The sequence below is a fragment of the Physeter macrocephalus genome, chromosome 20 (assembly GCF_002837175.3).
Source record: "Physeter macrocephalus isolate SW-GA chromosome 20, ASM283717v5, whole genome shotgun sequence".
Taxonomy (NCBI): Eukaryota; Metazoa; Chordata; class Mammalia; order Artiodactyla; family Physeteridae; genus Physeter; species Physeter macrocephalus.
Window position 1 is genome coordinate 2143518 of NC_041233.1, and position 25764 is coordinate 2169281.

General features: G+C 44.1%; 1 protein-coding gene across 2 annotated transcripts in view; it reads left to right on the plus strand.

Moving 5' to 3' along the window:
- The first annotated feature begins 10289 nt into the window (after window positions 1-10289).
- The window catches only part of COG2 (component of oligomeric golgi complex 2), a 42697-nt gene continuing 27222 nt past the window's right edge, over window positions 10290-25764 (plus strand). For both annotated transcript variants that reach the window (XM_007127609.4, XM_024117062.3), the window contains exons 1-5: window positions 10290-10467; window positions 18841-19002; window positions 20350-20415; window positions 22621-22701; window positions 24563-24666. In XM_007127609.4, the coding sequence (XP_007127671.2) occupies window positions 10396-10467; window positions 18841-19002; window positions 20350-20415; window positions 22621-22701; window positions 24563-24666 (485 nt within the window). In that variant the 5' untranslated portion in view covers window positions 10290-10395. The remainder of the gene's footprint in view (window positions 10468-18840; window positions 19003-20349; window positions 20416-22620; window positions 22702-24562; window positions 24667-25764) is intronic.

The window sequence follows — 25764 nt, forward strand, 5'->3', positions numbered from 1 at the left end:
AACAGCTTAATCCCTCAAAACAATATCGTTTAAAAGAATCAGTGTCACTGACCCAAACTGATTCTGCTTTTCTGATTTCACAGCCTTTCAACATCAGCCCAAATGCCCTTTTTCTAATGCTAACTTTCAACCTTAACTAGAAGGAGAGGAAGCCCTAAGGGTGGGAGTCACCAAGATTAACCACTGAAGGGGGTTACTCGAGATGAAACCAATATTCCAAATTTGGGGTCACCCCAAGGCACACACCGTAGTAAGATTTGGAAGGAAGGGGGTGTACTGCTCTCTTGTAAAGTGAGAGAAGGAGAATTGTGATGCCTGACTTGGGCATATCAGGTTTACTAAAGAGCATTAGAGGAGTAGAGGATGTGGAAATGGACTCCCTTAAAATGATGTGTGCACAGGATTCTTTTTTTTTTTTCAATTGAAGTATAGTTGATTTACAATGTCGTATAAGTTTCAGGTGTACAACACAGTGATTCAGTTATACACACACATATATGCATATACTTTGTTTTCAGATTCTTTTCCATTGTAGGTTATTACAAGATATTGAATATCGGTCCCTGTGCTGTGCTGTAGGACCCTGTTACACTCGGCTGTGTTTTTAAGGCAAATGCAGCGGCTTCCCCAGTTCTCTCCGGGCTGCGTTGGGACCTGTGTTAGAAACATCACCATCCTTCATGACACAGGAGGCACAGAGGCTCTCTCCGTTTGGAGAGAGATGCGCTCACGTCCCCAGACCTCATTGCCTCCCCGCTCCATCTCATCACCCCTCATCCCCGCATGTGTGAGCCCAAATGGTGCAAGAAAAGAGGAACAATCATTTGTAGCAATAGCTCAACAATTAAACATTTTTAAAATGCGTTTTCTACATTAATGCCCTCTGGGGAATTATGAGTTCACTCAAGTCCTCAAAATTATAAGCCTACAGGACAAAAGTTACAAACACCAAGCAGGAGAAACTTCTCTTTAATACAGGGCTGTTTCCCCAAGGTCGTGATTACAGCGAATCAGTGATAAAAGTCATCTTCTGCCAGCGGCATCAGTCTCTCCGCATCTTAACCATGTTTCTTTTGTGACCATTTCAGAAAAAGGACTCTGGGTTGCCTGGTCTTTGGTAGAGGTTTTATTCAGTTACCTAAATGGAGAAATCGGAGAGAATGTGCCTCCGTAAAGCGCACGAGTTGGCCTGCAGCACCCGTGGAATGTCATTTTGGGTTCACAACAGGGTCGTGAAGTGAACAGGCAGGCGGAGGCAAAGGCGCTCGGCAACGTGGCCTTCCTGCCAGCACAGAGTTCACCCCAGGCGTCTAGACAGGAAGACGACAGGAAGGCAAGCCCGCCCGGATCTCAGCAAAGGCACTTTCTTCCTGCCAGCTCTCCGTCAGGTGTCCAATGGCCTAGCCACTCCCGGCCATGGGATCCAGGTCCCAGAGCCAGGAACAGCCCCGGGGCCAGGAAGCAGGTGCCCGTGGAGGACTCGGCCTCACAGCGACAGCAGCAGCTGGCTGTGAGGACGGTGTGATGGGGCCGTAAGCAGAGCCAGTGGGGGTGGATGGATTCGGATGGAACTCGGGGCGGGGGGGAGGGGAGGGGGCGGGCGGGGGGGCGGTGGAGCCTCTGCAGTGGGGTGGAACTGCAGGAGGACAGTAGGGGGCAGCTGTGTCGCAGCCAAGGAGCCCGAGTTTGCTGTGTTTGTGGCTGGAAGGGAGCCAACAGTGGGCCTGGGTGGTTCCTGAAATACAAGCTGTTTGTAGGCTGCCCCCTAGCCTCCCCACCTGCAGGGCCCATGCCGAGGTGTGATGTGTGTGGGGAGTGGCCAGAAATCACGAGTTTGGCTTTAGGCAAAATTTGAGATACACGCGGGACAAGCACGTGGGGCTTCCTGCTACCACCGGAGCCAAGTCGGGATGGGCGGCCTTGAATTTAAGTTCAGCTCCCACCTTTCCAGCTGGGCGCCCTTGGGCAGCTCACTCAAGCCTCTGGTTTCTGGTCTGCAACGTGGGTGGCTTCCCCAATGGAAGGAACTGCCTTGAGCTCCCCCCGGCGTTGAGGGTATGAAATTGTGAGTCTCAGGTGACCTGGCGTCCATGAAAGTTCAGTTCATCTTGCTATGACCTTGGGTCTGGGGTGAAGAGGGTGAAGAGGGGCCTCCCCCCAACTGTGGTCAATGTCCACCTGCATCTTCCCAAGCACAGCGGGGAGTGGACAAGCTGTGCACCTTCTCGGTGCCATGGAGCCCACCGTCTGTTTGCTCTCTTACCCTGGAAAGGATGAGGGGAGAGTTGGGAACATAGGGGCTGGGTGGAGAGGGAGGCAGGCGGCCCTCTGTCTGGGTCCCAACGTGTCGCTCACCACCACGACCAAGGGCCAGTGTCCGAGACCCCGTTTCCTCTCGTGAAGCGGGACTGGTGGCCTTGACCGCACGGGTGATTTGGAGGTGCACGGAACGCACTCGGAGTCTCCTGACCTCCATTCTCTGTCATGTCCCTGGGAAGAAGGCCCATGAAAGTCCTGAAGACCCGTCCACTGGCCTTTTCTCCTCTGGAGGTGGAGGTACACAGAACAGTGTGCACAGGATTCTTTTTTTTTTTTCAATTGAAGTATAGTTGATTTACAATGTCGTATAAGTTTCAGGTGTACAACACAGTGATTCAGTTATACACACACGCACACACATATATATATTACATGTACATTCTTCTTTTTTTTTTTTCAACCACTGCACCACCAGGGAAGCCCACATGTACATTCTTTTTTCTTATAGGTTATTACAAAATATAGAGTATAGTTCTCTGTGCTATACAGTAGGTCCTTGTTGGTTATCTATTTTATACATAGTAGTGGGTATGTGTTAATCCCAAACTCCTAATATATCCACCCCCCCCTTTTCCCCTTTGGTAACCATAAGTTTTTTCTTTTCTATGTCTGTGGGTCTATTTCTGTTTTGTAAATAAGTTCATTTATCAGATGCCACATATAAGTGATATCCTATCATATGATATTTGTGTTTCTCTGCCTGACTTCACTTAGTACGATAATCTCTGGGTCCATCCATGTTGCTGCAAATGGCATTATTTCTTTTTAATGGCTGAGTAATATTTCATTGTATATATGTACCACATCTTTTTTTCTTTTTGTCTGCCCTGGGTCTTAGTTGCGGCACGTGGGATCTTTGTTGCCATGTGCAGGATCTTCAGTTGCGGCATGTGGGATCTTTAGTTGCGGCATGTGAACTCTTAGTTGCAGCACATGGGATCTAGTTCCCTGACCAGGGATCGAACTCGGGCCCCCTGCATTGGGATCACAGGTAGCCACTGGACCACCAGGGAAGTCCCTGTACCACATCTTCTTTATCCATTCCTCTGGTGATGGGCACTTAGGTTGCTTCCACGTCTTGGCTATTGTAAATAGTGCTGCAGTGAACACTGGGGTGCATGTATCTTTTTGAATTGTAGTTTTCTCTGAACATATGCCCAGGAGTGGGATTGCAGGATCATATGGTAGCTCTAATTTTAGTTTTTAAAGGAACATCCATACTGTTCTCCATAGTGGCTGTACATTCCCACCAATGGTGTAGGAGGGTTCCTTTTTCTCCACACCCTCTTCAGCATTTATTAATCGTAGACTTTTTGATGATGGCCATTCTGTCTGCAGTGAGGTGATACCTCTTGTAGTTCTGATTTGCATTTCTCTAATCATTAGCAATGTTGAGCATCTTTTCATGTGCCTGTTTGCCATCTGTATGTCTTCTTTGGAGAAATGTCTATTTAGATCTTCTGCGCATTTTTATTAGGTTGTTTGTTTTTTTGCTGTTGAGCTGTATGAGCTGTTTGTATATTTTGGAAATTAATCCCTTGTCAGTTGCATCGTTTGCAAATATTTTTTCCCAGTCTGTAGGTTGTCTTTTTGTTTTGTTGATGGTTTCCTTTGTTGTGTTCACAGGATTCTTTAGAGAGTTTTCCAAAGCACGTTACCCTAGTTGGGCAACCGCAGGTATAGGCAAACATTTTAGAAGTTATACTGTGAATGAGAAGATGTAGGGTCAAAGGAAGTTTTTTTTTTTTTTTTTTTAAAGATGGAAGCTGGTTTGTATGCTGATGGGGATGCTCCCTTAGAAAGGAGAGGTTGATGTTAACTCTGGGCGTGGAAGCCTTGAAAGGGTTGGAAGGAATGAATCCTAAACACAAGCAGGGCCCCCCTGGTGAGAGCTGGGAAACATGCTCCCCCATAACAGTCTGTCACGGCTCTTCTCCATCAACCTGCTTTATCGTTAGCAAACACCCTCTTTTTCTTTGTTTATGGTACATTTCTCTGATTACAATGTAAACCCAGGATGACAGGGACCTTTCCGTATGGTTCACCCCTGAATTACCAACACTCAGGGCAGTACCCAGCACACAGTGGGTGCTTAATAAATATTTGTTGAATAAATGTTTTAAAAAAACAGATGAAAATGGGTACAGATGCCGCTGTAGATTTTATCTGATGGTGAGGATGAGGGAATTCCTGCATAATTTGCTTTTATTTTCTCAAAGTTGACACTAGGCATGAGCTGAGAGTGGGGGGATATTGTTCAGAAGGGATGGGGTGGGAAATGGGGTGGGAAATGGTCATTTGCATTAGAAAGGAAGCAAACCACTGGAGAGATAGGGGAGTTTACAGTTAGGGCTGAGCATCCGTTTGAGGTCATGGTACAGCAGGTTGGCTCAGTTGTGTGAATGATTCCTGGGTGTCTGGCCTATGCAGCTGGCATTTGGTGAAGCCATTTATCAAGAAACAAAATGAAGGAGGATAAGCAGGTCTTTCAGAAAAGATGATGAATCAAGGCTTGAACATGCTGAGTTTGAGGCGCCAGTGGGACACCACGGTGAAATAGCACAAGTAGGTGGTCAGTTACTTGGACATGGTGGGGAAGGAAGAAGTGGATAGTGGGGAGGCAATGGGAGAGGAGCTGCCTTGTGGATGGGAGCTGAAACCAAAGGCACAATTAAGATCACTACAGGAGAGGGTAGCACGGAAGAGGAAGGTTAACTGAGCCTTGGAGGAACACTGATGGGAAAGTCACATCGTTGGTCATGCATGACAATGACAAAGCAGGTCACAGCTTCCCAGGGCCAGAGGCCAGGTCTGGAGCCTCATTCATTCCCCACCTCTGGTACAGTGCTGGCCACACAGAAGTTAATTCTAAAATTCACCCTGATTTGATTTCTCTGCACTTTCATTTACTAGAATCCTATCACAGCTTATTATCTGAAATGCTGGTAGGGGAAAATTTTTTTGAAGGTAAAATTATGACTTTCATACAAATATAAAATGAACACTTGTAAAGATTTTATTTAATTCATTAATTAACAAGGAAGTCAGTAAGACATTACCACCACTTCAAGGGAGAATCCAAAGAGCAGACACATAAACAAACAGGAACGCTTAAAAGAATTTGCTTTTATAGATGCAAATAGATGCAAAACTGGATTCCTCCAAAGGAAAGAGGGGGTCAATTGTACTTCCCATGGACAAAATTCATTTGTATAGCTACAGATAAGAATAATTTGCATTGATATCAATTATCTACAGTTTACAGGACTGTCCATAGCTCAAAGACCAGAAAGGCACACAACACTCCCATAGAATTGGCCCAGAAGGGTGTGCTAGAAAACACCTATTTTTCCTTTGAAGACTCTATATTCTTTCACGTTTATTTCAAAGTCTTTCATGCTTTTCCCTATAATGTTGAAAAAAAAAAAAGAGTTATCCTTACCACCTTTATTCGTTGGGTCTGTTATAAAATACACATGGAAGAATACTCCAGTACTACCATACCCAAACATGGGTACTAATTGATTAGGGAGATGAGGCCAAATTTGGGATACCTTAGGATTAATCTGTCTCCTAGTTAGAATGGGAAATTCTAAGAATCAAACCAAACCACCTCAAATCTACTCTGGAATGTAGTGGGATATCAATCAAATACAGAAGATGTTGAAATGGTCCTGTCGGCTCACTGCGAGCTTGCCAAGTTGGTTGGAGGCCGGGACCATGATGCTTGTTCCACCCCCGCCCCTGCCCCAGCCCATGCCTGCCTTCCTCTTGGAATGAAAGAGTGTCAGACTATATACTTAGCCTTCAGTTCAAGCGTATGATCCATATAAAAATGGAAGCCCTCCTCTCCTGCGGTAGTGAACAAGGATGACTCCGGTTGCCGTTGGAAGATTTCGCTGCTCCAGCACAACAGTTCAGGAGGGGTCGGAAGGAGAGCACATTGATGATTACTGGAGAAAATGCTCATATGAATTCCCTGAGCACAGTATTTCTCTTTGCAAGTTTTAAGTGTTCCATGGCAAGTCTGCCAAAAGTGTGAGAAGTATAAATAGGGAAGAGTGGGAAGGAAAAATGGGGACCTGTCACGACGCCACTGAAAATAGGGAACTAAGAACTTTCCTGAGATTCAAAGTCAAAGGGGGCTAATATTTACTTAGAAATGGAGTAGCAGGCATGAGCTTTAGAATGAAACGAAAGGCAGAAGAGTGAAATTAGGGAATAGAAGAGAGAAACTTGAAGATAGAAAAATGTGTCAAATTGAAGTCCTGCTCTTACGAAAAGTACAGATCAAAGAATGAGGGAAAAGGGGACTGGACTTCCCTGGTGGCACAGTGGTTAAGACTCCATGTTCCCAAGGCAGGGGGCCCGGGTTCAATCTCTGGTCAGGGAACTAGATGCCACATGCAGGCCACAACTAAGAGTTCACGTGCCACAACTAAGGAGCCCTTGAGCTGCAACTAAAGAGCCTGCCTGCTGCAACTAAGACCCAGTGCAACCAAATAAATAAATAAATATTTTTAAATAAAGAAGAATGAGGGAAGAAAATTAGGATACACTGACTGCTTATTATGTCTTGCACTGATTAGGAACTTTATATCTACTTTTAATTTAATCTTTCAGTTCCTATTTCCTATGAAATAGCTATCTCACTAAAGACAATATTCAAATATTTAGCAGCACAGACGATGAACCAATCAGAAGCTGGCCAGAGGACCCCTGCTGAGCCAGGCCTTAACCCTTTATCAATCGGCTCCCCAGGCCACAGTAGGGATCTTGGGAAGGGCTCAAGGCAGCAAGGGGACAGGAAGCAGGCTCTAGACAAAGGCCACCCACCAACATTTGCATGAGTGAAATGATGTGCACCAACTGAATATCAGCTCTGAGTGAAACCTGTCCTCTGGGCAGGTTTAGGCTTAATCTCCATCTTCATTTTGTCCTCTCTGTGATGCTCCACTAGCATCAGGGGTCTTCCCTGCTGCTCCTGCAGAGGCTGGAGACAGATGGGCTCCAGACTAGACATTTACAACCGGCCTCCTGTTCACACCTCCTGGGTTGAGAAGAAGATGGGCCGCAGGCCTACTGGTCACTACCAGCCTCTTATTTACATTTCCTGAGACAAGAGACAAATGGGCTCCTGGCTACATATTTATGACCAGGCTCCTGTCTGCATTTAAAGATCTGCACTTTGATATAAGAAACAACAACAGGAATAGGGTAGATAACTGGACATTGGATACTTTTATGGCAGGAAGAGAGAGGGGCTAAAGCCTGTTAAGAGATCAAGAGATCACACATTTCCCGTCCTTGGGGCAAGGGAGACACTACCCATGCCCAAACGGCCTCATGGGGTCAAAAAGGCAGGGGTGCCAGACCATAATAAGTGTTGCCTTTGCCCATGCCAGACGCCTTTGCGATGAAATCCATCTTGACTGAGGGGTGCATGCTCACCTAGGGGAAGGTCCCAGGACAAAGTAGCCATGGGGTCAAAGCAAGACGATTAGCCAGGAAGAAGGCAAAGACCCAGAAGACTGACCCCTTAGAAAGGATTTAAACTTCCCAAAGGCATGACTCTCCTGACTCTCTCGTTGAGTTCGCCCATGCGTCTTTCCGCATGGACTCTGCTTTTCTAATAAACGCTTTACTTTCCTCTATACCTTCCGTCTCCTTGTCAGATTCCTCCTTTCAAAGTAGACAAGGACTGGGGGTTTAAATTCTAGCCGCTGGCCCCCGTGGTCTAGCGCTTAGGATTCCTGGTTTCCACCCAGGCGACCAGGGTTCAATCCCCTGGTCAGGGAACTAAGGTCTCGCTTCAAGCTGCTGCTTGCGCACTGCTACGTGCGTCCGAAATCACAGCCTTTGGTGGGTAGGGCCACTGCCACAGCCTATGGCTCTAAGTGGCAGCCTGCTCTATGGGGTCTTGGGTGCTATCTGCCCCCTCTGAGGAGGAGAGCAGGCAGCAGCAGGGACCCTTCTTCTCCTTTACCCCCTAATCCCTTCAGCATCCTCACGATTAGCACACCGGCCTGTATACATTTAGGTACATTTCTTTACTGAAGGCCTGGGAACAATTTCAGAAGGCAATTATAATGAAGGAAGGAAAGAGTTCAAGTTCTAGTTCATTTAGACTTCTAGAAAAGGCAGGGTTTCCCAGACATTTTTACTTGGTCTACCCAGCACCTCCCCACCAACCCCCCATCTTGGTGCCTTGGTTAAGGGTGTGGGCTTTGCAGTCTGTGCTGCCTGGGTTTGCAACTGTCACTCAGTAACCCCGTGGCATTGGGCTAAAAGCCACACCTCTCAGAGCCAGTATTAAAACTGGTGATTTTTATTAGGTGTGATGATGGCATTGGGGGCTTGTTAGGAAGTATCTTTTTTCTTCTTTTTCTTTGATGTGTAAACAGAGGTATTTGGGGAGCAGGAAATGATGTGGTGTTTGCAATTTGTCTTAAAATACATTCCAGATGAAAAAAAAAAGGGAGTGGTAGTGCCGTGGTAGGAGAAGACAGATGATTGTTGAAGCAAGGTGATGAATACGTGGAAGGGGGTGAGGTATCCTGTGCTCTCCAGACTTTTGTGCACGCTTGAAAACTTTCATAATAAGAGTCAACAAACCAAAAACAAATGATGAGCCTTTCTCGCTCCACGTTTTAAAAAGAATAGCAGGATGTACTTTTCATGATTGCAATTTATTTCGATTTTACCACCTCTCATCCTATCCATCAGCTTCTCTAGACATTAGCAGGGAGCATTCCCTTTGACAAGACTTGCCAGGCCCAGTGGTAGGGAGTATATTGTTTTGGATTCTATGCCCACATTTTAAAAATGTGACCAGTTTCCTATTTGGAGTAATTGGAATGCAAGTGTCTTATCTTAAGGTGTTGCTTTCCTCTGTCCCACTCCTTTTTTTTTCCCCCAGTAGGCTTGCCATTTCCTTTTTTCATTTTCATTTTAATACACCTTTATTGGAGTATAACTGCTTTACAATGGTGTGTTAGTTTCTGCTGCATAACAAAGTGAATCAGCTATATGTATACACACATCCCCATATCCCCTCCCTCTGGAGCCTCCCTCCCTCCCTATCCCACCCCTCTAGGTGGTCGCGAATCACTGAGCTGATCTCCTCTTTAAGGACTGTTAGGGGTTAGCGTTATCTCCAAGGAGAAAATAGCCTTGGGAGGAGCAGACTACACCCTGGTGTATAAAGGCAACGGGCTGCAGGAAGGAAAGACGTGGCAGGGTGAAGAGTGTTTACTGAGGTTCCTGATTAGGGTTATCAGGGTCTCAAGGAGAAAAAGAGAGAAATGAATCATCATCATTTGATCATGGTATTCACAGCCAGAGGGAGGGACAATGGGAAAAAGAGTAAGGAAGAGAAACACAAAGAAACCGTCAAAATAAAACTGGGATGTACGGGGGCAGAAGGAGGGAGAAAGTCTGAGAAATGGGGGGGGGGGCGTGTAATAGCACCGATACTGGACACAAACACAAAAATTTGCCCATTCCTGGTTTAGATTAAAATTGAATATGTATGCACATGTATTTGTGGCTGTGTCCCGACTAGGCAGGCGATGAGGCGCTCGTTTAAGAACCTTGAAGACCCAAAGTTGCACTCAGACTGCCCACCTGGATCTGAGCCCAACCCTGGACCTGAGAACCGAAGGGCCGACTGCGGCCGTGGCTGTTCCCTCCGCCCTGAAAGAGCGCTGCAGGCCGATTTTTGCCAGTGGGTCGAGAGGGAGCCCGGAAGTCCTCCAGCCCGTGCTCTTAGCGCTCAGCCCCTCCTGGACCGCCGGATCGGAGCCGGCCCGAGCTGCAGGGCCGCCCTCCGCCGAACGGGGGCAGCAGCACCTGCAGCGCGGCAGCGGCGGCAGCCGTCCCGGCGCCCCTCTTGGCGGCGGCGGGCGGAGGCTGGCCCGCGGCGCGCTCGCTGATTGGCCGCGGCGCGGGCGCTGCCATGTTGGCGGAAGCGGCGCCTTCTGTGCCGTGGCTGCGGCCGCCGAGTCCGTACGCGCAGCGTCCTGCTTCTTCGCCTCGTCCGGGTCTCGGCGCTGAGAGGCGGCGGCGGACGGCGGGATGGAGAAAAGTAGGATGAACCTGCCTAAGGGGCCGGACACGCTCTGCTTCGACAAGGACGAGTTCATGAAGGTGCGCGCTGGGGCTCCGCTTCCCGAGCCGGCGGCGGGGGGCCTGCCCTCCTTTCGCTCCGGGGCCTCCTCGGGCCGCGCCCGTCCCCGACCGGCCCCTGGCGGGACCTCGCTGCTTTTCGCAGTGAGTCTCTTGGCCTCAGGTGTGGCCGGGGAAGCCTGGAGAAAGCACCTCTGTGAAATCGTGCGTAGTGAGCGAAAAGGCCTCGAAGTTGTGTGCAAGTGGTTTTGAGCTAAGTGTAAAAGCCCCTGTTATTACCCGACCCCGTTGGCATGCAGTGCAGTAGGATTGCCAGTCCCTTGGCCAGACAGAAGCTTGTTGACCAGCGCCTTGCACCTAAAAGCTCAGTACGAATGCATTGACCAAATCTCTGAACCCACGTCCGTAGCCAGGGATCAGGTGGGGGGAAGAGGCACCAAATCGAAAGTTCTTCCTTAACGTTTACCTAAAGCTTCTGAATGAGATATTTAAAAGATGAGAATGTTCTGATTTTGTTGCGGTACAACAAAGCAAGCCATTCTCCTTTTCTAAAGCTGCCGTACTTCTCTTTATAAGGTGACCTCGAAGTTGGTCTGCAGGTCGTTGTAGGACATAAACTTACATAAACAGAATAGCAATATAAACCGAAAACATTTTATGGATAATAAAGGTTCATCAGGCACAGCCTTGAAAATATCCAAGATATGAATCAGAGCTAGGAGGAACTTTGCATACCTATTTGGTGTAACCCTCTCGGTCCGTACTTAAACTGTCAAGAAACATATTTATGTTTTATATCTAAGGATTGGGGGTTTTGATACCACTAAGTGGCTGTTTTCAGTGTTAAAAAGTTAAACGTTTTGGCTCAGTAGATGCTAAACTTTTAAGGAAGTGAGTGTAAGTCCCTTACTGTTCTTTTTTGATGACTTTAAGTCATACTATGTTTTTTCTTATTTTAGGTTCATCAGTCTAGCTCTCTTTTTGATATTTGCATTCAGATCACATCTCTGGATTTTAAAAGTATTTATATCTGTTCTTTTTTATGGCTGAGTAATATTCCATTGTATATATGTACCACACCTTCTTTATCCATTTCTGTGTTGATGGGCATTTAGGTTGCTTCCATGTCCTGGCAATTGTAAGTAGTGCTGCAGTGAACATTGGGGTGCACATAACTTTTCGAATTATGGTTTTCTTCAGATATATGCCCAGGAGTGGGATTGCTGAATCATGTAGTAGTGCTATATTTAGCTTTTTAAGGCACCTCTATACTGTTCCTAAAAAAAGAACGAAATAATGCCATTTGCAGCAACGTGGATAGACCTAGAGATTATCATACTAAGTGAAGTAAGTCAGACAGAGAAACACAAATATCATGTGATATCACTTATATGTGGAATCTAATTTTTAAAAATGATGCAAATGAACTTATTTACAAAATAGAAACAGACTCACAGATCTCAAAAGCATACTTATGGTTACCAAAGGGGAAACGTGCCGGGGAAGTGATAAGATGGGAGATTGGGATTGACATATACCCACTGCTGTGTATGAAATAGGTAACTAATAAGGACCTACTGTATAGCACAGGGAACTCTACTCAATTTTCTATAATAAACTATATGGGAAAAGAATCCAAAAAAGAGTGGTTATATGTATAACTGATTCACTTTGCTGTACACGTGAAACTAACACAACATTGTGAGTCAACTATACTCCAATAAAAATTTTTTTTTAATGTGGTAAAAAACAATATTTACATCTGGATTCTCTCCAGTGTGGCCATATCATTTTTAGTATGCGGGGCTGTCTAGACCCAGGAATAATATACTCTTGTTCTGGTATAGTGGTGTTTCTGCTAAACCACGGTAAGGAAGCGCGTAACTTGTCAGGGATGTCTGAAAGGGACTGCGGAGTCAACTTGCTGATCCAGGAACGCTTTGTTCCACCCCCTGGCTGAGAGCTGCCCTGGAGCGAGGGTAGAAAGAAAGACCATGATGAGAAGAGGCGCACTGGAAGAAGAAAAGGCACAAGCAGAGATCAGGGGCTTTGTTCTGACTTCTGATTTCAGGAGTCTCAGAATACAGAAGACTTAACTTGTCCAACTTTGGCCTTCCTCAAGGCTTCCTTCAGGCTCAGTACCAGCATTCTTTCGGACTTGCTAGCCCCACCATGTTTCTTGCTCTGAGATGGCAGAACGCCTTTGGCAAGAGCAGCTTCAGAAAGCAGAAACCTCACAGTATAAGTTCTAAAGTAGAACATGTAGTAAGGAGAGGGCAAACTGGGAAGGTGGCTGGAATGCCCATATTCTTTCATGGCTCCTAAGCCTCTGAATGTGCCCTACAATTCGTAGTGCTGATAAATGTGACCACTTCACATGCAGAAGAAAAATACCTAAGACAGCTATCCTGTGTTAAATGTTGTTGATTTTCTAGGTGAGACCTGGAGATAAAGGTTATTTGCAATTTGTGTTTCCTTCAAAGAGACATTTTATAAGTTTTAGTTCCATGGCAGAAATGGTGGGTGGAGGGCTTGCCGTCGGGGTTATATTTCTACCTCTGTGTCTCATTCAGCACATTTTGTAATTTGTTCCTGTGGGAAAGTTAGGGAATGTCCGATTTGCATTAGGAGAGTTGAGATTACTTAAAATCCAGTCGTTGGGTTGGAAACTGTGTCATTAGTCTGCCAGACATGACGAGGGCCTGTTAGGACGGTGGTAGCAGTTGCTCACTTAATAAACAGTCATTCATTGATCACCTGCTTTGTGTCAACCAGCAATCTAGACGGGATAGTACAAGGGTACATAAGGTATGGTTTGGGCTGTTGAGTATGGTCACAGGAAGACCACCGTGTGTGCTGAGAAACTGGACCTAGTCCAGAGAGGCTGGAAGGCTGGCCAGGAGTGAGACCGGAAAGGTAGGAGGGCAGCTGGGAGGGTTGCAAGTTGGCCTGGGCCTTGTGTGCTACACTGAGGGGCTTGTGCTTGATGAGCTGCCGTCACGTTTAAAGCAGGAGATTACATGGGCATGTCTTGCGTTGGAGCAGCATTAGAGGGCGCTGTGCCACTGGTTCCTTCAGGTTAATATTGGGTTCTAGCTCAAGGGAAAATTGTGTTGGATTTGAACTGATGAGCTAATATTTTGATACGGGCCGTTCTTGCACATGTGTTTCAGTCCTAACTCAGTGTCTTAGTGGTATCTCAGACCTTTAGGAAAGTATTTAATAAATTCTTAATAAATAGCAAACTACCTTTCTGAACACAGAAGAAAAAAAAAGGCTACTAAAAAGTTACTTCAGTGGTCCTTGTGAGATCTAATGAGAAAGAGGAGGGGACAGATTTGTGGAAGATGGAGGTGATCAAAAGGAGTGGCAGATGGGAGAATCACTCGGGGCAGAGGTGGTGGTGACATCACACCGTTAGCTTTGTCACCTTGCCGAAATCTTCAGCGTGCATTGATAGCCGACTATCAGATGAAATAGGACCTAAGATCTTGGTAGCAGGGAGAGAAAGCGGCCTGCTAACAAAGATAAATTAGATCGCTTTACCTAGGGGTGCTGTTGGAATCGTAGCTTTCCCCTTCTAGCCCAGCGTACGACTTCGCTGCCCGTTTTATAGAAAAAATAGTGCCATCGAATGGGAACTCCTTCATCTTGCTGACGATGACAGCTCGTTCTTGCATTTGTCCTCCTCGCCTGTTACGTAGAGGGGTTTTCCTTCCTTCCGCCCCGTGCTCGGAGCCCAGGCCCTCTTGCACTCTCCCCACTGGCTTTCAAACACATTCTTGCTTTGGTCTCTTCCCCTTGACCCTCCTACCTCTAGTCTGTCCTGTCACGCTCTTCCACATCACAGCCAAATGCTCCAGTTGTTTTTACTTCCTTCCGTGCTTTTTGGCCATTTGTGTATCTTCTTTGGAGAAATGTCTGTTCAGAGCCTTAGCTCATTTTTTAATTGGGTTATTTGTCTTTTTATTGTTGAGTTGTAAGAGTTTTTGTATATTCTGGATATTAGACCCTCATCACATATATGATTTGCAGGTATTTTCTCCCATTCAGTGGGTTGTCTTTTCACTTCTTTAATAGTATCTTTTGACACATAAAAGTTTTTATTTTGATCGCGTTCAATTTGTCTGTTATCTTGATGCATTTTGTGTCATATCTAAGAAACGACTGCCTAATTCAAGGTCACACGGACTTTCACCTGTTTTCTTCTAAGAGTTTTATAGGTTTTAGCTCTTCTATTGACGTCTTTTGATCTATCTTGAGTTAAATTTTCATTGATGGTGTGAGGTTGGTGTCCAAATTCATTCTCTCCCGTGTAGATATTCTCTTGTCTTAACATCAGTTGTTGAGGAGACTCTTCTTTCCCCATTGAATGGTCTTGGCACCCTTGTAAAAAATCAATTGACTATAAATGTATGGGTTTTAAGTTCTTTCTTTTTTAAATGTTTAGGAAATCTACAGTATAAAGTAAAACTATTTCTGATAAATGAAATTTGGCAGTTGTTACATACCACTGAGTTTGGGGTTTGCTGTCATAGCAAAAGCTGCCTAATCCAATATTCACAGATGTTTTAAGTAATTTAGTGTTGTGCAATGCAGCACTTGTTTATTTAAGAACAAATATATAAATGGCAAGTTGAGCATTAATATTACCTAATAGCATTTGTTTGTGAGAGTTGAGTTATATGATTGAGAATGTCACCATGAAGTTCATACCTGAACTTCATCCATCTGAAGTTCGTACCTTCAAAGATTGTATACCTGAGGCAAGCAGAGTGCTCTGCCCACTCATACAGCTGGTTAATAGCCAGGCCAGGATGTCAGGCTGAGGCCTGCCCACACGTTCTTGCTGCGATTGCTGTGTAACTATGAATGTAAGGTGTTACCTGAGGTCGTCTCAAGCCGCAAAATGTCTAGGCTAATTCTGGCTGTAGGTAAAGAAGCAGGTGGTTTTTCACTAGGTGGCTGTGAAATTACAGTTTGGTAAGAGATCCTCTTATCTGACACTATCGGAGCAGGTGCTTGGGTGATTAATTAAGAAAGTCAGTTTTTAAAAGTACTCAAGGGATGGTGCTTGAGCACTTAACGTTTTATTTTCAATCATACACGTGTACATTTACTCTCCATTGATGTGGCACCAAGCTCTTTTCTCTGAAAATTTGTCTGCTGATTCGATTTCTAGATGTCCTTTAAGTTGGGTGAGAAGCCTAAGGCATCTGCAAAGAATCTGGTATAGAATCCTTCAAGATCTGTATGATCCTCCTTCCTGCTGCCCTACCTGGTTCATGGTCATGTGATACATAATTCAGTAAAAATTGTCTTATCAATTTCTCAGTATCAGGTCTTCGCAGAGCATCATAGTTTTCGTGAAAACAGTTATCTTCTTGCACTTATATTTTGTTGGTTTATATGATGTTTAATAAAATTTTGTAATTTTGATGATAAGTACAAGTGACCTTAACAAGTTCGGGAGTCATCGCATCTGATTCTTGATGACTGAACAGCTCAGCTAGGAGCAGGGTCACGGGTGCAGTAGACAGTAACCTGCTGGCTGTGTGTGTGTCTGCCTGCCAGGGGCATCAGGATGTTATAAAGGGAGATGGCATAGCGAACCTGTGAGACCAGTACTGGGAAGCTGTTTTTGAAAGATTCTGAACATCTGTTCAATGGAATACTCAACATCCATATAAAATGTCAGTACAGATTTGTATGTATTATGAAAAGATGTTGAAGTTATATTTTTATATGGGGAAAAGTAGCTTAAGAAAAGGTTTATTAAGGTTGTGTGTGTGTGTGTGTGTGTGTGTGTGAACACAGGAAAAGGTCTGGGGTTTCGTTGAAGATGGTGACGTAGGAGGATCCTGAACTCACCTCCTCGCGTGGACACACGAAATCGGCAGCTACTTATGGAACAGTTTCCTCTGAGAAAACCCCCCAAAACTAGCTGAGCAACTCCTGCACATCTGGCAAACAAGAAAACACCCACATCAAAGTGGGTAGGAGAGGCTGAGACACAGTCTCACCATACACCCCTCCCCCAGTGTGGTGACCCACAATCAGGGGGGAACTCCCATCCCAGGCTGCTCCCCGAGGAGCGAAGGGTGTGAACCCCACCCCTGGAACCCCTACTTTCAAGACTTGCACCTGGGAGATGAGCCCCCAAAACATCTAGCTTTGAAAGTCGACGGAGCTGGCATCTAGAAGACCCATGAGGCTACAGTGACCTGAGAAACAGTTCTTGAAGGGGCAGCATGAACTTACTCACCCTCCCCAGGGCCTGACACAGACACAGCAACTGAAAAGGGCCCAGACTTTCTGTGAAAGAGGCTTGTTTATCTTAAGGCATCGGCCTGAGGGGCAGGCTTCTAATTTAACCCACGTCTGGGGGCTTGGAGGCCGGCGGGGCCATCTTTGCTCTCTCTGCCTTGCTCCGGCTCAACAGTATCTCCTGGAAAGGAACTAGTATACTTGGTCTGGTGCCCTGATTTTTGCAGCTGCTGCCTGGGGACACCTCTAGGTCACCTGGCTCTGGTGGCCAGTGAGGTTTACACTTGTAGGTCTCCAGTGTTCATTGCAGTATTATTTGCAGTAGTCAAGACGTGGAAGCAGCCTAAGTGTCCATGGATGGATGAATGGATAAAGAAACTGTGATAAACACACCACACACTGGAATGTTATTCAGCCACGAAAAAGAAAGAAATCTTGCCATCTGTGGTGGCAACATGGATGGACCTTGAGGGCATTAGTGCTCAGAGACATGAGTTAGAGAAAAGATGATCATGATCTCACTTGTGTGTGGGATCTAAAAAGCAAAGCAAGAAAAAAATGGACCCACAGGTACTGTTCAGATGGGTGGTTACCAGAGGCAGCCGGTGGGGAGTGGACAAAATGGGCAAAGGGGGTCAGATGGTACAAACTTGCAGTTAATTAGGTAAGTAAGCCTGGGCATGTGGTGTACAGCATGGTGACTGTAGTTAATAATACCGTGTTGTGTATTTGAAAGTTGAAGGGAGTGAATCTTTTTTTTTTTTCCAGTCTGTTTAGAAAAGTCATTAAACAATAACTACAATAAGCAGCAACAACAGCGAATCCTAGGAAGTGGAGAGTTGGTACAATTATTATCACCCAAAGTCCATAATTTACATTAAGATTCATTCCTGGTGTTGTACATTCTATGAGTTTTGACAAATGTATAATGACATGTATCTACAATCACAGTATTGTATATAATAGCCCTAAAACTCCTCTGTGCTCTGCCTATCCATCCTTTTCTCCCTCTAACCCCAGGCAACCACTCATCTTTTTACTGCGTCCATAGTTTTGCCTTTTCCAGAATGCCATATAGTTGGAATCATATAGGATATACCCTTTCCAGATTAGCTTTTTTCACTTTGTAATCTTAAAAGTTCTCATAGCAAGAAAAGGAAATGTGTAACCGTGTGTGACGGATTTTAACTAGACTTACTGCGGTGCTCATTCTATAGTAGATACAAATGTGGAATCATTATGTTGTGCACCTAAAAGCCATATAATGTTATATGTCAATTGTATCTCAATTTTAAAAATAATTTATATTTTAAAGAGAAAGTCAAAAAAATTCTGGAAGGATGTGAATCACGCTGTTAAATAGTGAGGAAAACATTAATAGTGCCAATCTGTAGAGCATCGAGACTGAGTGATGTTTTTTTTACTCTCTGTCTTTTGTGTCATTATAGTCCACCCTCCTTATCCTCGGGTTCCACATCTGTGGATTTGACCAACCATGGGTCAGAAATATTCAGAAAAAAAATTCCAGGAAGTTTCAAAAAGCAAAACTTGAATTTGCTGCATTGGCAACTATTTACATAGTATTAACATTGTATTTACAATTATCTACGTAACATTTATATTTTATTAGGTGTTGTGTAATCTAGAGATGATTTAAAGTATACGCAAATACTATGCCATTTTATATTAGGGACTTGGGCATCCCCAGATTTGGGGGTCCTAGGGGGTCCTGGAACCAGACCCCCGTGGATGCTGCTGGACGGCTGTATTTCTTTGTTGGTTGAAAGTTCCACAGTGAACAATTTGTTACTTTTAAAACTAAGGGAAGAGGAGCAATTTCTGTTTTGTGAGGAGCCTATTTAACGTGTGTAGTTAAAAAAAAATTAAATCCCTTGTAGAATTTAGGCAACAGGAGAGAATGCTCTTGGTCAGCGGCCTCCCTCTTGGCACCTTGATAGCGCACAAGCAGCTTTATGTCATGTGTACTTAAAAGGACTTTTTCCCAATGGCAGCATAGCCTTTCAAATGAGTAGAGTGGCGTCTCTCTCTTATTCTTTCTCTCCTTTTACTTCTATGTGTAAAATGTGATATCGTTGCAGTAATTCTTTTTTCTGGTTTTATTTTCAGGAAGACTTTGATGTCGATCACTTTGTGTCCGACTGTCGGAAGCGGGTCCAGCTGGAAGCACTGAGAGATGACCTGGAGCTCTACTATAAGCTGCTTAAAACGGCCATGGTCGAGCTCATCAACAAGGACTACGCAGACTTTGTCAACCTGTCAACGAACCTGGTAAACTTTAAATCCAGAGTTCCTACCAGTCAGTGTATTTACACACATACTACACACTTTTTTTCTCACTCATGTTTATTCTTAAAAGTGCTGAGTGTTTTTAGAAACCTTCTAGTTGATTTATCCCCCAGAAACTTGGAGAGATTACTAATCTTATTAATAAAAGAACTAAGCTTTCTTGATACACATTTTTAGTTTTGAGTTTAGTTTATTTTTTGAATGACTTATTAAGAAGTAGTGAAAAGTAAAGGATAACAATCTCAAGAGTGGTTGTTTTGGGCTTCCCTGGTGGCGCAGTGGTTGAGAGTCCGCCTGCCGATGTAGGGGACACGGGTTCGTGCCCCGGTCCGGGAAGATCCCACATGCCGCGGAGCGGCTGGGCCCGTGAGCCATGGCCGCTGAGCCTGTGCGTCCGGAGCCTGTGCTCCACAACGGGAGAGGCCACAACAGTGAGAGGCCCGGGTACTGCAAAAAAAAAAAAAAAAAGAGTGGTTGTTTTTGTTAGTTGCTAAGCGATTACCATGAAATCTCACTGGTTTAGACTAATTTGCAAGAGCAGATACCAACTATTCTTAAGGAAATGCTTAATTTACTTTCAGGTACTGTGTTAGCCAGACATAGGTTGAGGACACGTTGGCCAATATTGATCTGTAGGTGGCCTGGTTTTATAAAAACGTAGGAATGGTTTGTGAGAAGCGTATCAGTTACTTGGAAAAGGTGTTTAGAAATGCTTGAGTTTTAATACTTGGAAAAGTCTTCTTGTTCATACTTTATTTTGTTGTTAAATCTGTTTATCCAAAGAAGTATAGAACGTCGCCATCTCCATGGGAATTTCAGGAAGCATTAAGAATAACGAGCCATGTTTGCTTTTGGGAAGTACACCACTAAGATACATGTTCCAGTAGGATTAGAAACCCTGAACATTTTATTTCCATTCTATTTAATTTGGATTTTTCTCAAGGGCTATAGTAATGCTTAGGAGAGATATAGCCCATCAGACTTTCACATCAGCTGGCTGAACATCATAAGTACAGAGATAGCTATTTTTCATGTTAAAGTTTTTTAAATTCATTTAAAATTTCATCCAAAGGCAAATTGTACACGAGGAATCTTTGATTTATTATGACTTTCCCTATTTGCATAGTTTGCTGTGTATCAACAGATTTTTTCACATTCTGTGAGCAATATTTGTGGTAGGATAACATTTCTGTTATTTATCTAGTTACTAGCAATATGTGATTGTACGGAAAGAACATCCTAAGCCTAGTACTGCTTTGTTTGTTAAACGGAAGCTTCACCGTCACTCCTGACTCTGATGCGCTTGTGCCCACATGGTTTTGCCTTCAGGTCGGCATGGACAGAGCCCTCAGCCAGCTCTCCGTGCCTTTGGGGCAGTTGCGGGAAGAGGTTCTGGTAAGTCCCCGGGTGCCGGTAAACAGTCTCTCTATATAAAGCACGTTACAAAGCTCGTTTGCCTTCTCCAAGAAGAGCTCCTTTAATGTGTTAGGTGGTTGTGGTGGTTGTTTAATGGTCCATGATTATAGTGCTCACCTTCAAAACTGGTGAAAATGATTCTCTACTTTTTGCATGTGATATTACAGCCTGAAAAACGTGTTTGGTTTGAAGACGACAGATCGTCAAAGAGTAGACACCTTTAAATGTCAGGGCGGAAAAGAAGGGTATTTCAAAATTTAACTTGTTAATATCACCTCCCCCATCTGTAAGTGGTCTCCAACTTAGAACTGGCTGACTTATAGTTTAAAATTTGTAATTTTACAAGTGTTTTCCCAGGCAGTGTTTTACATGTGGTTAGGTTCCTGGACCAGTCTACAAAAGCTGTTTCACCCCTGTATGTAACTGAAGGATAATATAAATATCATGTGACGCCTAGTTTCTGGGAGAAACTCTCTCCCGTGGGAATGGGACTGTCTGCCTGTAAGCCCTGAGGACAGGGACCCCATCTGGAGGAACAGTGGAGGGGGAGTTTTGGCATCACCTCTGACAGGAGGCCGTGTGGCCTGTCCTCCCCTCACCCGCTCGTCTGCGCTAGGCACCCCGACCTCCACTGTCCCTTATTTGTGATGCACTGCACCATCACTTCCTGTGTGTGTCACCACTGGACCACACCAGACCAAGTGGCCTCATGCACCTGGCCCCCGAGACAGCGCCTGGCATGTGCGAGGCTCTCAGTAGGTAACGTAGGTAAAGAGGCCCTGCCTGGATAGAACTGAAGGAAATGCAGGATAATGGGAGTGTCAGAGCTGAGAAGTCCCGAGGCGGGGTAGGCAGGAAAGACTTCATAAAAGAGATAAGTCTTGAGCTGTGCCTTGAACTAGCAGATGTGTTTGAAAGTGTATGTCTTTGAATTTTACAAAAGCTCATTACAGTGCTTTTCCTTGGCATGGAAGGAAGGGGGTTTTGTGGTCCGCTGCTGGGTTGCACAGCAGCTTCTGCATGGCTCTCCTGCCTCCTTCTCGGTGCGGCCCCTCACCTCCCAGCCTTGTGGCTGATGTCTCCTGACCCTCAGCCTGTATTAACCTCCCGCTCTTCTCTCTGCGCTCTCTCCGCTCTGCTGACCTGTGCTTTGAACTTGCTGGGCTGCTCTCACGCCTCCGGGCTCTAGTCCTGCCCTGCCACCTGCCAGTACCACGTCCCCTTCCTTATTCTGCAGCTGTCTTTATAGCCACCTTTCTCCTCACCAGCCACAGACCTCACCTGCCTTTTTGATCTCAACTCACGCGCTACTCTGAGATTCTAAGATCACTGAGGGATAAGACTGTTTCTGTCTAATTCATCATTGTAGCCTCACTGGCTACCACAGTAGCTGACATTTAATAGACATTTCATAATGTGTATTGAATGAATGAGTTCACCTTTCTATAGAATTTTTGTGATTTATCTAGTTTATTCTGATCGTTTCCATACCTTCATTTTGGCCTCAGTTCTTCATACTCGGCTCCATTTATTAGTTTCTGGGCATGTTTCTCCACCTGTGACCTCTGCCTTTTCCTGGCCGCTCTCTTCCTTACTTCTTGATTCCTCCCATCCCCCAAACAGCATTTCATCAGGAAACATCAGTGCTTCGGGATTCTCTAGTTCCATACAATGTGTAGAATCTAAAGTCCTCCTAAATCAACCCCTCCCGTTTATTTCTACTTCTCCGCAAAACGAAGCCTGCGGTGCGCCGGGTGCATGCCTCACCCGCCCTGAGTGTGCGCCGTCAGTTGTAGCTTCCACCTTTGTCTTCTGATAACCTCCTCTCCACCGTCGTCAGCTTCCACAGGTTCTCAGGGTCAGACTCAAGTCCCGTCCCCTGTGCCAAACTCTCCTATCCTTTGATTCAGATGATTTCTTGAACGACATCGATTGTACATGTATTATTATTCTCTCAGCCGTTAATCCTCCGTAACCTTGGCTTTGTATGTCATTTTGCCCCCAAATCCTGAGTAACCTCGACAGCAGTTGTGTCTGATATTATGTCTGATACTATGTATTTTTGTTAGTATCTGCATTATACTGGCCCGAAGATAATGAAGTTCTGTGGAATTTAATTAAATGTGTAAGTTTCGTAATGTCACAAAACAGTTTCTGCTGTACGTTTTCTTTATTATTTTCAAGAGTCTTAGGTCATCTGTCAGTGAAGGAATTCGGGCAGTAGATGAACGAATGTCTAAACAAGAGGACATTAGGAAAAAAAAGGTAGGTTGCACATGGGTTCATGGTAGCACCTTGGAGTTAACGGCACTTCCGCGCATGTGGTCTGATTTGTTTCTCTTGGTACCTTCGCAGAGAGGAAGTGTGGGGTCTCTCCTTATTTTTAGGCATCAGTGTTCAGCAAAGTTCGCGAGGGGTCGAGCCAGAGCCGGAGCCCAGGTCTTCTCACTCCTGGGCTGATTAAGGTCCTATTAATAAGAGGGGTATGCTAAAGTAACTAATAGAAGAAAAAGACAAAGAAAATTGCATATTCTTCTTGTGCGTTAATTTATTCATGACGGCATTAAAATTTTTAAAGAAAACTGTAGATTTCTTACGCTGCATGCCAGCTAAAAGTGCTTCCCTCATGTCTTCTCATACTTTTCAGTACTATGAAAGTGGTTTTTCTCAAAGCCTTTTTCTATGTGTCAATATATACTTATGTTTATAATGTCATGTCAACTGTTCGAAATAGTAAGACAGAATTTTAGAGGTACCCAAGTGGTCTCAAAATTAACATTCCTCAATTTTTCCAAAAGAAGAAACAGTAATAACTGGTATCAGTGAAACACTTTACAGTTTAACAGGCATATATATAACTAATTTCTCAGCACCCCTATAAAGAAAATATTAAAATTTTAGAGATTAGGGAGTAAGTGGGCTTTCTAAGACCAACTCTTCCAATGTCCTGCTGCAGGTTGAAAAAGTAGTGTGTTGCTGTCTCATCCTGCCACGTTTGTTTCTTCGTTTGTTTCCACTTGTTAACTGTGCCTCTGCAGGCACTACTCGTACATTTTACTGGTCCTGTGTTTTAATTTTATTATCTGACTGTAAGGATGTAATGGCAGAGTTAGGATTAGAATTTGAGACTTCTGATTCTAGCCTGGCGCTCTGTCAGTGTTTTCTAAATTTATTAGTATATTTTTCAAAATCTCAAGGGAGAGAAGCCTATTTTAGAAACCTTCTGTTTAATTCTCCTTTAAATATCAGCTTTCGTCCAAAGATTTCAAGAATGCAGTGCCTTTCTAGAAAAGATTGTAAGCTTTGTGAGAGCAGGGAATTTTTGCCTGTTTTATTCACTCCTGTCCTCACTGTCTAGAAGAATGTCTGGTGCGCAATAGGTGCTCCGTAACTATTTGTTTACTTTTTTTTGTCTTTTTTTTTTTTAATTAATTTTTATTGGAGTATAGTTGCTTTACGGTGTAGTGTTGGTTTCTGCCGTACAACAGAGTGAATCAGTTATACATATATCCACACTTTTTTCGATTTCCTTCCCATTTAGGTCACCACAGAGCATTGAGTAGAGTTCCCTGTGCTGTACAGTAGGTTCTAGTAACTGTTTGTTTAATGAATGACTTTCTTTTTGTTCTTTTAAGGGTGAGAGTTTTTATAATGTTCCTCAACCTCTTTGATAATATTTATTGTGTAATAATGTCTTTAATGAATTGACGCTTAGGCATATAATTGTGTCGTATACATGTAAATAGAGAGGATAAAGATGGTCAGAAACTAAAATTAAAACATGAAAAAAGGGTCATAAGAAAATAAATGTAGTGCCCACACAGGGGTTCGTTTAAGATGGGGAAAAGAAAGAAGGAATAAAAGTGCAGGAAATGAGAAAACAAAAAAAGTCTAGTTTTTTTCTTTTTTTAACTATTAACTTGTAATAGAATATTGAAATATGCTTCTTCTAGGCACAGCTAAAATTAGGATTTACATTCTTGGGAATTCAGTGTTATGTAGAGTGCTCTACATACTTCAAGTTGACTTGTGGCTTTGTAGTTCCCTGCATTTAGAATGGGGAAATAAGATAATTAAGATGAAACATCATGATAACTTTTTTTTGGCTTCATTTTTATTTTTATAGATATGTGTATTGAGGCTTATACAGGTTATTCGATCAGTTGAGAAAATTGAAAAAATCTTAAATTCTCAACATTCTAAAGAAACATCTGCACTAGAAGCAAGCAGGTAAGTATTTTTTACTAAATATGACATAAATTAATACTTCATACCCAGGCTACTTTTTACTTTTTTTTTTTTTTTTTTTTTTTTTTAGTTAAAACTCATTTCTGAAAAAGAAGAAAAGCCAAGTCTATGGCTCAGTGTTTTTGAACGTAGCTTATGAAAAGTGGAGGGCATGAGATGGTAAAGTTTATAATACATCCTTCTCAAACCTTTGTGGTGATGGACCACTGTTCCAACACATCACCTTACAGGGAGTCAGGAGTGTGCTTTCGGTGGAAGATTTTTATCTTTGGAATTGCCTTATGTAAGCACTGGCAAAATCCTTTGATCTTCCAGGTATGGAATAGCTTTCCTCTTTCATAAATTTATGGAGACATGCCCAGAGTATCACCATTCATGTATCTTGCTCTAGCATTGTAGCGTTAAGAAACAGTATAGGACACATTTAGTTAAAATTTATAAACAGGGGAGAGAAAGCTTGTGAAATTAGAAAAAAAATGACCATTTCCTTTGTTACACTGTGACCGTCTTATTACCTTCCTAGTATGACTTTTACATCAGCCAGGTAGATGAGTGGCTCAGAAAATGAGTAGGTCATACCAGCGCCATGGTGCCATGGGAGCAGCACAAGTTTGTGCTGCATCTACCACGGGGCAGCCTGAGTCACGGAACCTCAGCTCCCTGTGCCATGGGCGGCGTAAGGCTGATAGTAATTCCGCTGGTAGGGTTGTCTGACAGCCAGCTCGGTGGCCCGCACCTGGAATGTAGTAGGCCCTCACACATCTAATTTGCGTCTAACAAGAGCTTCTCCTAAAGTCACGTGGACAGCCGTAACATTTTCCCCTGAGTAATATTGGATAATCCGCTGCAAGACCAACCAAAGCCATATTGAACATACCTATACCAAAGTCTTACCATACGATACAGGCATGTTGGATTTCTTAATTTTAGGAATCAAAATGTTAGATTTGGGAGCACCTTAAAGACAGTATGCTCCATATCTCTCGTTGTATAGGTTGAGGAACGCGGCATCCGAAAAGGAAGTGATTCTCCTGTCCTGGGTCTCTGCTTCCTTTCATAATCAAGGTGTACAAACAAGTG